At 40.1% G+C, this 13893-nt stretch overlaps 1 protein-coding gene across 1 annotated transcript in view; it reads right to left on the bottom strand.

Annotated features, from left to right (window-relative positions):
- PCDH15 (protocadherin related 15) overlaps positions 1-13893 on the bottom strand; it is a 1384495-nt gene that overhangs the window by 936097 nt on the left and 434505 nt on the right. Inside the window, exon 10 of the mRNA XM_044299661.1 lies at positions 12985-13191. Within this exon, the coding sequence (XP_044155596.1) occupies positions 12985-13191 (207 nt within the window). The remainder of the gene's footprint in view (positions 1-12984; positions 13192-13893) is intronic.

Raw genomic sequence — 13893 nt, 5'->3', positions numbered from 1 at the left:
ACAAACAATATATTGGCAGGACAAAACGCACATTAAAAAAGAGGGTGTCAGAACACATTGCGAACATTAAGAAGGGGTACGAATTGCACTCATTATCGAAACATTATAAAGATTGTCATGATAGTGACCCATCCAGTTTAAAATACATGGCATTAGAAAAAGTTAGATATGCATGGAGAGGAGGGAATCACATCCTCCAGATGTCCAGGATGGAGTCAAAGAGGATTTTTGAGTTCAATACCCTATTACCCAAAGGTTTGAATGCAGATTTGGAATTATTTGCCTTCCTATAAGTGGGACGCATGATCTGGTGGGACAGTGACATCTGTGTCAGGTTGTTTATCAACACCCAGATCTCTCTCTCCCGCCAGCTCAGGCGCCCTCCCTTACATCCATCTACACATTTTCAAACCTTCTAGTATTAAGATGTAGTGTTTGATATTTATGATATTTATGACAGTCTTTTAGTACCTGAAAGTATACATATGTACAACATTTTATTTATCATAATGTCATTATTTTATTCATTTGTCATTTTTTATACTTACCAATGTATCCATTGTTTAACTGTGATTCTTATCCCATTCCGCAAAAAACGCATCGAAACCGCATGAAAACCGCACATGCGTTTTTTCCGGATTTTATCTTTTTTACATCAATTAAGTCTTATGTATGTATTAAAAATGTTATACCGCATTAAATGCACAATTGATTGATAAATTTTACCAATACTAAGGAGTTTGTACTAAAACACAATGAATGTAGACCTGACTCTATATTGGAATATTATGAATGCAAACCTGCCTTGAGAAAAGATCCAGTCCTGGATTTAAAGATGTCCCTCACTGGTTCAACCAATGGTCCAGCCCATGTTCCAACCCACATTTGTCAATTATGGACACTATAAAAAACTGGACATTACACCTCCACTGTCAAACCACTGAGGAAGGGGTCCCTTTTACCCCGAAACGCGTCTGGTGAATGACAGTGAGGGACAACTAAAGAAAAGACTCTACAAACGCATATCTACATGAATTCGCGTTAAAGAAGTTTGAAAACCCCGCCTGGAAATACAGATCACTTGACCGCCCAGTAAACCACGTGGGACGCCACCTAGGTCCTGGAAGGTCAGAGCGGCAACACCAAGCTGCATCGCTACTAACGGCGTGGGGAACTTCATATACAGAGCCTACTAACAGGTCCTTACAGCTTACAGCAATACATTCTGCTGAAATCGGACGCTTATGTGGATCTACTGCAGGAGTGGTAAAGTACATTCTAACACAATTGGGAAATTCAATGTTCTTATCATCATTGCCATCTCTGGAACATTGATATTGAACCCGTACCTACCTGCTAATAGTTATAGTCCCCGGACATAAATCAGGGTCAATAGAAAATAGCTCTTGAGAGACTCCATATATTGAATTACAGAGCTAGAGGTCTTTTGTGCGGCGTTTTAAACGTATAGTATATTTTATTTATTCAATTTTTATGAAATGTTTTATGTATATTGTTTTATTTGCATAGTTTGAAGCCTATATATAATATATAAAGAATTTATATGGATACCAATCACCGTGTGTTTGCCTTATATTGAGTGACCCCCATTACAAACTTTTTATCCACATTCTTCTCCAGCATTTGGGAGTGCTGTGGGGTTGTGCACCACTCCAGAAGTGAAACAGTGAGAGAGCCACCATTTCTTTTCTATTTTAGTATTTGGTTTTGGTTTTTAGAAGCTTAAGTCAGAAGCGATTCCAAAAGACAGAACAGGTACAAATCTTTCCATTATGCATTTTCTCTGTGTAGGTTCTACTCCTGGCTTTGGCTTTCAAATATTGATGTTAAATTTCAACTGTGAAACTAGCCTTTTATTTGAAATTTGTAACCATGGAGACACATTTGCTGGAGGCCAGCAAAGAAGCAAAGTATGTGATATTTTCATATAATATTATCTGAAAAGTTGTTTCATGAGGCAAAAAAAATTAGGCAAATCCTTTAACATATTAGCATGCTTGCCAACTTTAAACTGCAGCCGCCGTTTTGGGGAACGGGACTGCTGTACAATGCACCGAGATCCTCGCCAAGGGTAGCCGGAGCACACCCAGAAGCACGGCGCTCTTCTGGGTTTTAGCCATGGTGGATATGACGCCCATTACATACATGAGCAGGCACCATGTTTAATGTTCCGGCCAGAGCCCTACATGTACGCCACTGTTTGGGATGGGGTTAAAGTACATGGAGGGCTACCTTCTGAGTGAAAGCCCCCCATGCTATTCTTGGAATATGTGCCAGCATGTCCAGGAGTTTAGGGGGTCTCCCCTTTTTCCAGGAGCCTTCCAGACATTATAGGTAGATTGACAAGTCTGCATAGTAGTCAGAAGATACAGTATACATGTGTCACTAGTGACCACTTCCAAGTGTTCTATGACAACTGGGGAAGATGTTGACTATGGCAAACATTCACAATACAGTTTTTTACTTGAAATGGCACGTTAAGAACTGAAAGTTTCGCATTGATTGGTTGCTATGAGCAACAGACAGTTTCTCTTTAAAACAATCTCATAAATTTCCCCCAAATTCAATTTTTTTGGGATTCGTTTACCATGCTCAGTGTAAGGTCTCCTTTACTTTTCTGTGATTATATCCTTGACAATATAGTCAGTGGTTCCTCTGTGAAGGTATCTGTGAAAATTCCATGACTGGTCCATGGTTACCTCTATGCGTCATCCGTATTCCATGTACACTGCTTGGCTAAAAATGTATTTCTAGAGCATTTCCTATGAACAGTCTGTGAAACTCACGGCACAAACAAGGATAGTGGTTTTGATGGACGGATAGACTTCAATGTGAGTGAAGGATCCGTAATCAGGGACAAAAATAGGGAATGCTTCCAAGGGGTCACCACAGACTCAGTCTGTAGAAAATCCCAGATGTTTGAATACACACATTAAAGTCAATGGTTAAGTGTGCTACCTGTGGAAACCATGGACAGCACACGTCCACGATTAACTGATGTGTGAAAGAGGCCCAACTGTAAGACCACAATAGAGCCCACAAATGAGAAATTCTCTTTGGACGCAAACGAATTTACAGCATTTGCATATTATATACAAGCAAACATGGTCATTTACAGCAATATGCTTCTATGAATATAATAATGAGATGTGCTCTCTTCTCGTATTTGTTTCTACTGTTCATTCAACATTTGACTTGACCTACCAATAAAGTAGCTTTATCGGTATTAAAAGGGCACTGAAGTGAGAAGAAATTGCAAATCTGTGTTTATGGGAAGCATTTATTGAATTCCAAGAAATGTTAGATTGGTATGTGAAGTGCTTTGCTCCGTGGGTTAGAATCCATGTTTTTTTTCTTTTTTTTTTTATTGAAGTTTGGATTGTATTCACTACTCAACATTACAGAGTTTGAAATGACAATCACTTATCAAAGGTTTGTAGATGATAATAGATGCTCCTATTTTCATGTTATGGAAATTTAACTAGTTTAATACAGCCCTATGGTTGTTATATAATGAACAAATCACAGGAAGTCGGCATTGCAGCAAAATTCTTATATTTTTTTATTGGGTTTTACATTTTTGCAATAAAGTCAGCGTTGTTGATTTAAAATGAAAGTCGTATATTGAAGGCTGTAAAGCTTGGGGATGGTTTTTCATCACTTGGTGTCATTTGCAGCTCCCAGGGCAATGTACTCAACTGCCAGATCTGAGCTATATAATTCATATTGCTGCAAATCAGGTCTAAACTTGTGGCCTATGAATCATCAGATGCTGTTACAATGCTATTCTCTCCTGAAAGTCTAAAGCTACTAATTTATGCACAGTGAATGTCCTTGACCTCCTATATTTGTATAGACTGTAGGAAGTTTCAGACAACTATAAATAATATTTCAACACTTTGATTAGTTAAGTGCTTTATTAAAAGCTTGCTAAGTCTTGATAATTCCACTACATTATTGGTAAAAAAGAATTGTATTCCCAATGGTCAGTTTGAAAAGAGGATTATTTATTGGATAGCATTTCTGCCAGCGTTCATATTGGGTACCCCAATAATTTACTAAGTTCAGCCCATGTATTGAATTAGCCTAAAGAGGAAACACCCACCTGCAGTGACCGGGATGAGCAATAATGCCTCAGATGCTGCTGTCAATAGCAACTGTGGCATCTGTGGGGTTAAAAAGAGGGAGGGAGCTCCCTCTTTCCTCCATTCGGACACTCCACATTGAAATGATTGGCTTTAGTAGGTTCATATGACAGCCTGGAGCCATGTTAATGCTCCCAGTGTTGTCATGGTGAGCTGCCTGAAAAGTCATGACCAAGGCACCACCTGACAGGCAGCCTATCAAGATCCCAAAGACTGCAATAGTATACTGTTTGCTGTCTATGGTGCAAGTTAAGGATGAGCGAACAGTTCGGACCAAACCTGATTTGTTCCGAACTTTGCTCTTCTTTGGACAATTTTTCAGGCTGATTTGGGACAAATCCACTAAAATGATAAGTAGTCCCATTTGAGTGCACATGTTGGTGGGATAAAAGCACTAGGGAGGAAGAAGGAGGGTTCTCACACAACCCTGAAAAGGGCTTTCCCTGATTGGTTACCAAGCTGGCAGACAGCATGGACGAGCCAATCATTGCTGCAGTGGGCAGGGAGGTGCCCTAGTAGAAAGAATGGGTGTTACAGTGTCTGCCAGGAAAATGATCTTAGGGAGTAAGGGAGAATGAAAAAAACAATCAGGGACAGTCATTATTCAGTCAAGGGTATTGCCAGAGAGAGTGAAGGGAAAGGATAGGATTACAAAGAAGTAGAAGTGTGTGTGTAGAATAGGAACGCAGGGAAGCTGTCATCCAGGGAGGAAAGAGTGAGGTGGTATGGCCTCTATTCCTCTTAGAATAAATGCAGCTACCACAGTGCAGACTTTCTATTTTTTCCACCATTTTCACAGACATCCTTTTTTGTGGGGTTCAATTTCATTAAGCTGCATATATGCATAATTACTGCAGCAATACCCAATGTGTGGCAGAAATACACCTGTGTGTAATAAGATAAAATTGAACATCAAGCCTCAATCGACTGTTTATGTATATTCAGTTTCCACATGGTCACAATGTACATTTTTTTTTGGGGGGGGGGGGGGTAAAATTTAATTAAGTTGCATAAATAAGTGATTAATGCAGCAATACCCAAGGTATAGTAGCAATCTACCAGTGTGTATTAAGTTAAAATTGAGCATCAGGCCTCAATCATCCATTTATGTATATTCAGTTTCCACATAGTCGTAATTTACATTTTCTTTAGGGGGGATTGTTAAATTTTATTAAATCAGTGTATGTATGTATGTATATGCATATATATATATATATATATATATATATATATTTATTTGCTACAAGACATGGGGTAGGGCAGCAATCTACCTGTGTGTATTAAGGTTAAATTGAGTGTCAAGACATGATTGTTAGTTTATGTGTATTCAGTTTCCATACGGTTGAAATTAAAAATGTTGTACATTTTATGTAAGGCTTCTGCCACCACCTCCATCTTGCCACCACCGCCATCATGCTGCTTCTGCAACCTGCCGACCATCATCTTCCATAAGGATGTGGCTGCCTCCCTCATACAGCTGCCTTTCTGTACCATAAAGCTGCTGCTGCAGGGGCCGCTGCCTCAGCTGCTCCTGCTCCTCACTGTTAATCCCCTACTGGCATCGCTAGTGTTGAGGAAATCAAGCTTCGGATCCTATATGTGAAGTTGATTTGTTCAAAACCTTGTTTTAATGCTGTAGAGAGACCCGCATTTAAATGTCTGGGCTCTGGTGAGGTGAAGTGAGTTATCACCGAAGTCTCAGACAACAACTTTGGCCAACGATATTTAACTTTGAAACCATTTAAAACATGGATCTGAAGTTGGCTTTGATACAATAATTCAGGAATTACAAAGGAACAATCAGTGGTGTTTCCTGGTGCAGTAAGTTAATTTCAAGGCGTGCCCCTATCAAGTGTCCACAAAGATATACACTAGCCAGATGGACTGGTGCTACGGTGTAGGTACACCTCTTTTGAGCTTGATTTTCAAGCAGCCACAAAGGAGGGTCAGTGTTGCTCTAACTGGGCTACTCTTATACCCTTGTTCTAAGGGAGACAAGATGAAGGATGCAAATACTGACCAATATTACTTTTAAGTATATGCAATAAAGAACTTTGGGATTAAGTTAACGCCTCCTTACAGCGTTCTAAAAAGAGATGATAGACAAAAACTGTCAGTATCCTGTTCTCTGGACTATATATTGCTAGTATTTGCATTCAACATTTCCCGCAGAGCATAGAAAAGAACACAAAGAACTATAAAGAATTGTAAAATTGCTGCTCTGTACTTTAGAATCATTAGTAAAAATCAAATCAATCTAACACCCTGCTGTGGTCACCTAGCCACCAATGTCTTGCACAATGCACCAGCAGGGTATCAAGTAAACCAATTTTTTGTTTGTACACATGTCTACTTCGAATGAAGCAAAATCCAACTGTAAGAAAAATCTTAGATAGTAATCTCAAACTATTTAGAACAGCTTAACCCAAGAACAGTCACAGCCATCTAAAACAATGAAAAAGTTTGCTATTCGCAAAACACCCAACTTCCGACTCACAGCTTTTGTTCTGAAAATAAGGACACGTTCTGCTTTTCAAGTCCAAGGCACTGACCAAATGTTACATGTTTTGTCAGTAACAGTCATCAGTGCTAGTGAGTCAATTGGGATCAACTACCTGTGCAGAAGTCTGGGTAATGCCACATCAAGGGATGTCATTGACTTTGTATCTGTAGCAAGATGGGATTTATAATGTGCCAAACTTAGATGTGTCTGTAAACATAAAAAAAAGTCCTGGAGTCTCGCTTTACACTAAAGTTAAGACTAGCAATAGTTTTCATAATAGTTAAAATTAGAGATGAGCGAATTGAAGCTGATGAAGTGGAATTATATCCGAATTTCAGGAAAATTTCGATTCGCAACGAATGCAAATTTACTCTCGCTTCGTGGTAACTAATCGCAATTTTCCTAAAATGGTGGCTACACATGTGAGGAAATGGATCAAGGAACCATGGGAAGGCGGAATCACCCCGATTAACATGTAGCCAATCGGTAGCTAGCCAGCACTATGATGTCACAGCCCTATAAATACGGCAGCCATTTTAGATTCTGCCATTTTCCAGCGTTCAGAGTGCAGGGACAGACATGTGAAGGAGCTAGGGACAGCTATTGTAAAAACCTCTATGTTTAAGAAAAAAAATGAAAAAATGATTTATAAGTGTAGGGAAAGGATAGGGAGGAATCATTTCACAGCATCTTAGTGCAGGGAGAGACGTCAGAAGGTGTTAGGGACATTGATAGGAAAGTGATTTACAAGTGCAGGGAAAGATTATGTGGGGATCCAAATAGTCATTAGACAGCTCTGTCATTCCAGCAATTTGTTATTGGGCTGCAAGTGTTATGTTGGAAAGCCTTTAGTGGCTTATATCTTAGTATCTTATTCAGTACATAGTAACATAGTATATAAGGCCGAAAAAAGACATTTGTCCATCCAGTTCGGCCTGTTATCCTGCAAGTTGATCCAAAGAAAGGCAAAAAATAGAAAAACTGTGAGGTAGATGCCAATTTTCCCCACTTAAGGGGAAAATAATTCCTTCTCGACTCCATTCAGGCACTCACATAACTCCCTGGATCAATGACCCCGCTCTACTAGATATAGCCTGTAATATTATTACACTCCAGAAATCCATCCAGGACCCTCTTGAATTCTTTTACTGTACTCACCATCACCACCTCCTCAGGCAGAGAGTTCTATAGTCTCACTGCTCTTACCGTAAAGAATCCTCTTCTATGTTTGTGTACAAACCTTCTTTCCTCCAGACACAGAGGATGTCCCCTCGTCACAGTCATAGTCCTAGGGATAAATAGATGATGGGATAGATCTCTGTACTGACCCCTGATATATTTATACATAGTGATTAAATCTCCCCTCGTCGTCTTTTTTCTAAAGTGAATAACCCTAATTTTGACAATCTTTCAGGGTACTGTAATTCCCTCATTCCCGCAATTACTTTAGTTGCCCTCCTCTGGACCCTCTCCAGCTCTGCTATGTCTGCCTTGCTCACAGGAGCCCAGAACTGTACACAGTACTCCATGTGTGGTCTGACTAGCGATTTGTAAAGTGGTAGGATTATGTTCCTATCACGGGCATCTATGCCCCTTTTGATGCAACCCATTATCTTATTGGCCTTGGCAGCAGCTGCCTGACACTGGTTTTTGCAGCTTAGTTTGCTGTTCACTAAAATTCCTAGGTCCTTTTCCATGTCAGTGTTACCCAGTGTTTTACAATTTAGTATGTACGGGTGACTTGTATTATTCCTTCCCATGTGCATAACCTTACATTTGTCAGTGTTAAACCTCATCTGCCACTTATCTGCCCAAGCCTTCAATCTATCCAGATCCCTCTGTAGTAGTATACTGTCCTCTTCCGTGTTAATTACTTTACACAGTTTAGTGTCATCTGCAAAAAATAATATTTTACTGTGCAAGCCTTCTATAAGATATACATATAAATATATTGAAGAGGACAGGGCCCAGTACTGACCCCTGAGGTACCCCACTAGTGACAGTGACCCAATCTGAGTGTGTACCGTTAATAACCACCCTCTGTTTTCTATTACTGAGCCAGTTACTTACCCACATGCAGACATTTTCTCCCAGTCCGAGCATTCTCATTTTATGAACTAACCTTTCATGTGGTACAGTGTCAAATGCTTTGGAGAAGTCCAGATATACGACATCCATTGATTCGCCGCTGTCAAGTCTAGAACTTACCTCCTCATAGAAACTGATTAAATTAGTTTGACATGACCGATCCCTCATGAAGCCATGCTGATATGCCGTTATTTGCTTATTTCCGTTGAGATGCTCTAACATAGCATCTCTCAGAAAACCTTCAAACAGTTTACCCACAACAGACGTTAAACTTACCGGCCTATAGTTTCCAGGCTCTGTTTTTGGACCCTTTTTAAATATTGGCACCACATTCGCTATGCGCCAATCCTGTGGGACATTCCCTGTCAGTATAGAGTCCTTAAATATCAGAAATAACGGTCTGGCTATGACATTACTTAATTCTTTTAGGATACGGGGGTGTATGCCATCCGATCCTGGTGATTTGTCTATTTTTATATTTTTAAGACACAGCTGTACTTCTTCCTGGGTCAGACAGGACACTTTTAATGGGGAATTTACTTTCGCATTCTGCATTTCATCTGACAGTTTTCCTCAGTGAATACAGTGGAGAAAAAAATATTTAATAGCTTTGCTTTTTCATCATCGCTCTGTAGAGGGCCGACACCTTCAGATTTATACTTTTTACCATTTATATAATTGAAGAACACTTTAGGGTTAGTTTTACTCTCTTTGGCAATTAATCTCTCAGTCTCTAATTTGGCCTTTTTTATTAGTTTCTTACATATTCAATTTGTTTCCTTACAGTACAACAAGAAAAATATATACGCATTTCGCTTCTGCAGTTATTTCTGTTGAAAGCATATAAGGGCGTATTACAGTACAACAAGAAAAATATATACACGCTGCACTGTTTCAGTTATTTCTGGTCAAAGCATATAGGGGCGTATTACAGAAAAAAAAATATATATATATGCATGCACTGCACTGTTGCAGTTATTTCTGGTGAAAGCGTATAGGGGTGTATTATAGTAAAAAAAGAAAAATATATTCTCAGTGCATTTCTGCAGTTAATTCTGTTGAATGTGTATAGGTGACTATCAGGCTTCCAGACTCAGGTGAAATGGTGTAGGAGTGGGATTAGATCCATACCACAACCTAAAAGTCCGGACTAAATCCCTATCCAGCTGGCATGTAGGAGCTTATATATGCTGGCAAGGGAAAAGGACACGGTTCATATAAATAAACCAGGCACAGGTGCGTCATATGCGGATCTACCTGGCTGGGCGATGTGAAATAGCTAGCGAGTGAAATTAAACCCAGTTAGGTGTAAAGCATCCACAAGGTGCTAATATATGTGGACACTCACTCAGCTATCTCCATCAGCCTGCCTAAACCATTAGGTGTTCAGTGATGATCACAGACCATATGTATGCAACCAAGTCAGCTGTAGTGCTGCTTGGCACACAGTAACACCCTGCCTAGAGAGCCGTGTCCTAACACAAGATCACCGGCTCAACGCGTTTCGCAATGTGAGCCACAATTCATCAGGACCGAAAATCTCTATTTAACATTATTTGCCTGTAAAGCAGAACAGCCTCACACTTTTGCGTGTCAAGTCATTCGCGCTGTGATGGCCGTCTGCGGCCGCTTGAACGCCAAGAAGATATCAAGTCAACCCCGCCTACACTGGGGGCGTGTGTTAGCAATCGGCCCAACAGAGAAAGGCGCGTCATCTGACATTCACCCCTGATTCCGCCCAGCGCTCACATTATAGCACACGCCACCAAATAGCACAACAAGTGCTTATGTATGAAAGAGGGAATCGAAAATCGTGGCTTACTATCTGCCAACTAAATGCCTCGTTCTGATGTCAACATAACAAGGGATCCAGAATTGGTGACATAACGGTATGTATATGCATCCATATGAGAACCGTACACAGGAAAGACATAGACAAAAACAGTGACACATATAAGAACACGGACAAAAAATCAAGAACATAGTCCAAAGCAGTTGGACTGAATGTTACCCTTAAATAACCCCCCTGAATTATCAAGCATTTCTATATAAAGGGAACAATCATAGAAATGCAAGAAGCATTAAAACTTACAGGGGTGCCCATTCCAATCAGCGTATATATGCACGTAAGGGCAGAAAAAAGCATCCAAAATATTGGATACCTATGACTCAAATGAAGCATGAGTAAGAAATTGCTTCATTTAACCCATTAGGCTGGACGGTTTGCAATCTAAAGATCCACATAGCCTCTTTTTGAAGCAGTGGTATATCTATATCTCCACCGCGTGTGGATCTTTTATGCATCACAATACCCTGAACTTTCCATACATCTGGATTCCAGCATGTGCTTCGTGCACATGACGAGACACCGTGGTGTCCCTTGAGTTCCGGATGTCTGATAGGTGTTCTCCTATCCTTCGCCTCAGTTCTCGCTTGGTCTTCCCCACATACTGTAGCCCACATTTACAGGTAATGAGGTATACCAAGCCCACTGAGGTGCATCTAATTAAGGACCGAATCTTATATCTTAGTCCACTAGTGGAACTAGTAAAAGAATCTCCTTTAGTGATGAATTTGCATATAATGCACGAACCACAGGGGAAGTTACCTTTTGCTGAATTTTTGAGCCATGTTTCAGGAGTGGGCCGAGTATTCTGGATCCCTTGTTATGTTGACATCAGAACGAGGCGTTTAGGTGGCAGATAGTAAGCCGCAATTTTCGAGTCCCCCCTTCATACATAAGCACTTGTTGTGCTATTTGGAGGCGTGTGCTATGATGTGAGCGCTGGGCGTATCAGGGGTGAATGTCAGATGACGCGCCTTTCTCTGTTGGGCAGATTGCTAACACACGCCCCCAGTGTAGGCGGGGTTGAGTTGATATCTTCTCGGCGTTCAAGCGGCCGCGTACGGCCATCACAGCGCCGAATACCTTGACACGCAAAAGTGTGAGGCTGTTCTGCTTTACAGGCAAATAATGTTAAATAGAGATTTTCGGTCCTGATGAATTGTGGCTCACATTGCCATAGCGAAACGCGTTGAGCCGGTGATCTTGTGTTAGGACACGGCTCTCTAGGCAGGGTGTTACTGTGTGCCAAGCAGCGCTACAGCTGACTTGGTTGCATACATATGGTCTGTGATCATCACTGAACACCTAATGGTTTACTTTTTTTTCAATATTATTACAAGTATATAAATTATAGGGAAACTCAGTAGCCCACTCAATAGCAAAAATGCAACAAATATTGTGACCCTGATAAAGAAATAAAATATGACACTGGATCATATTACCTACAAGTGCTACAGAATAATAGCGTGAACCTGATAAATGAGCCAAGTTGGTGTAAACCAGGTGAGGAGGTACCTACATCTTTTAGCGTATAATCCTTATATGGCTTCCATAATAAAAGGAAAGAGCAAAGAAAGACACACGAGGGAAGGAGGGTGGGGGAAAGCATTTTAGGAGGACTGATAAATGGATAAAATAGCCATCTGACCAGTCCAGAACCTCCTGAACGATGGCTAGGTTGCATAGTAAAGGAAGTGTGACTATTACAGTATATGTCGCCCACATATGTCTATCTAATCTACCTACATTATTATTCAACATGAGTTTATGTTTCTCATTAACCATGCACAATGATAAGGAATTCTTACCCTCTGATAAATCCAACCTTTGGGCCTTATAATGTTTCACCCAGTTGAAGGGGCTTTCTGGGAGAGCAACATTAATGGCTATCCTCAGGAAAGGTCATCGATATCTGATTGGTGGTGGTCCAACTGCTGGCAACCGTGCTAATCAGCTGTTTGAAGAGGTTCCCACTCTGTGATGAGCGCTTTCACCTCCTTACAGCATGCCATGCACACCATACACTGTATAGTGGCTATGCTTAGTATTGCAATCTAAGCCCATTCACTTGAATGTGACTGTGCTGCACATAGGCCCCTACACATGAACACCATTCAAATAATTTACATTTTTCCTACATTTCAATTATTTGCATTTTTATTTAGTAGTAATTATACTGGAGGTTACCCCAAGATCGAGATGCAGTCTCTACCTCTGTGTAGCCTACAGTTACAGTCTTGGTGGCTGCCTGAATGCAGATGATCTACTAATGTAGATGATACATTACATCATTTAGAATATGATGTCCACATTTTTCCTGATAACAGGCATTTTATAAATACAGAACAATCATTGTGAAGTAATAAAATGGGATAACTCACTTCTTCAATGTCGTTATCCAGAGCTAAAAATCTCAATGGAACGGTTAAGTTCTGATTTTCGGAGATAGTTGTTCCAACAGGAGAAGACTCCAGGATATAACCCTCATATGTTGAAAAAGTGAAATATGGAGCCTGGTTGTTCTCATCCAAGATGTCTATATGAAGATTGGCAAATGCTGGGAGTGGATGGCCATTGTCTTGTTCTGCCTGCAAAACAAAAACATCACATATATTAGTCCATGAATGGATTTGATCTTTATGGGGAGATTTATCATCTCCCTGCACCAGAAAAGTGGTGTTTTGAAACTTTTTAAATGCAATTTTTGGCAAATTTGTCATAAGTGATGTTAGGCAACAAATTTATCTTCATTTACTTCAGTTTCCTGGTGCAAATGAAACCAGAAATATATGGCAGCTTAGAGCTGTTTAGATGTTTTTACGCAAATAGACAACCAGAGGCCTGTGCCTCGTCATGAATTATGTGTATCCTCTGTCAGCACTAGGGATACCAGTCTTGATAAATTTCTTTATTCTCAATTCAGAAAGAGTTTCCAAAAACAACGATCATATTATTGCCTTATGTGATGTTCTACCGTAATCAGAGAAGTGGTTTGACTTAAGACCAAAGTATTTTTCACAAAACATATCAATATCATAAACAAGTGACCTGAAATGTCTGCAATCATAAAAGCTATACAAAGCACAGAAATAAAGGTCAGTGCAAGGGGAAATACAGTACATTCAGAAAGTATTCAGATCCCTTCAACATTTTAATATAAACAGCCTTGTTGCAAAATGAATGAATGGTTTGTCGATATGTGTGCTAATGTGCTAAAAAAACAAAGCTAAAATATAACTTTTACATAAGAATTTAGTGCAGGGGTCAGCAGCCGCCATTTAAGGAAAAAG

This window comes from Bufo gargarizans, chromosome 6 (genome assembly GCF_014858855.1).
Source record: "Bufo gargarizans isolate SCDJY-AF-19 chromosome 6, ASM1485885v1, whole genome shotgun sequence".
Taxonomy (NCBI): Eukaryota; Metazoa; Chordata; class Amphibia; order Anura; family Bufonidae; genus Bufo; species Bufo gargarizans.
This window is presented reverse-complemented; position numbering and strand designations above follow the sequence as displayed.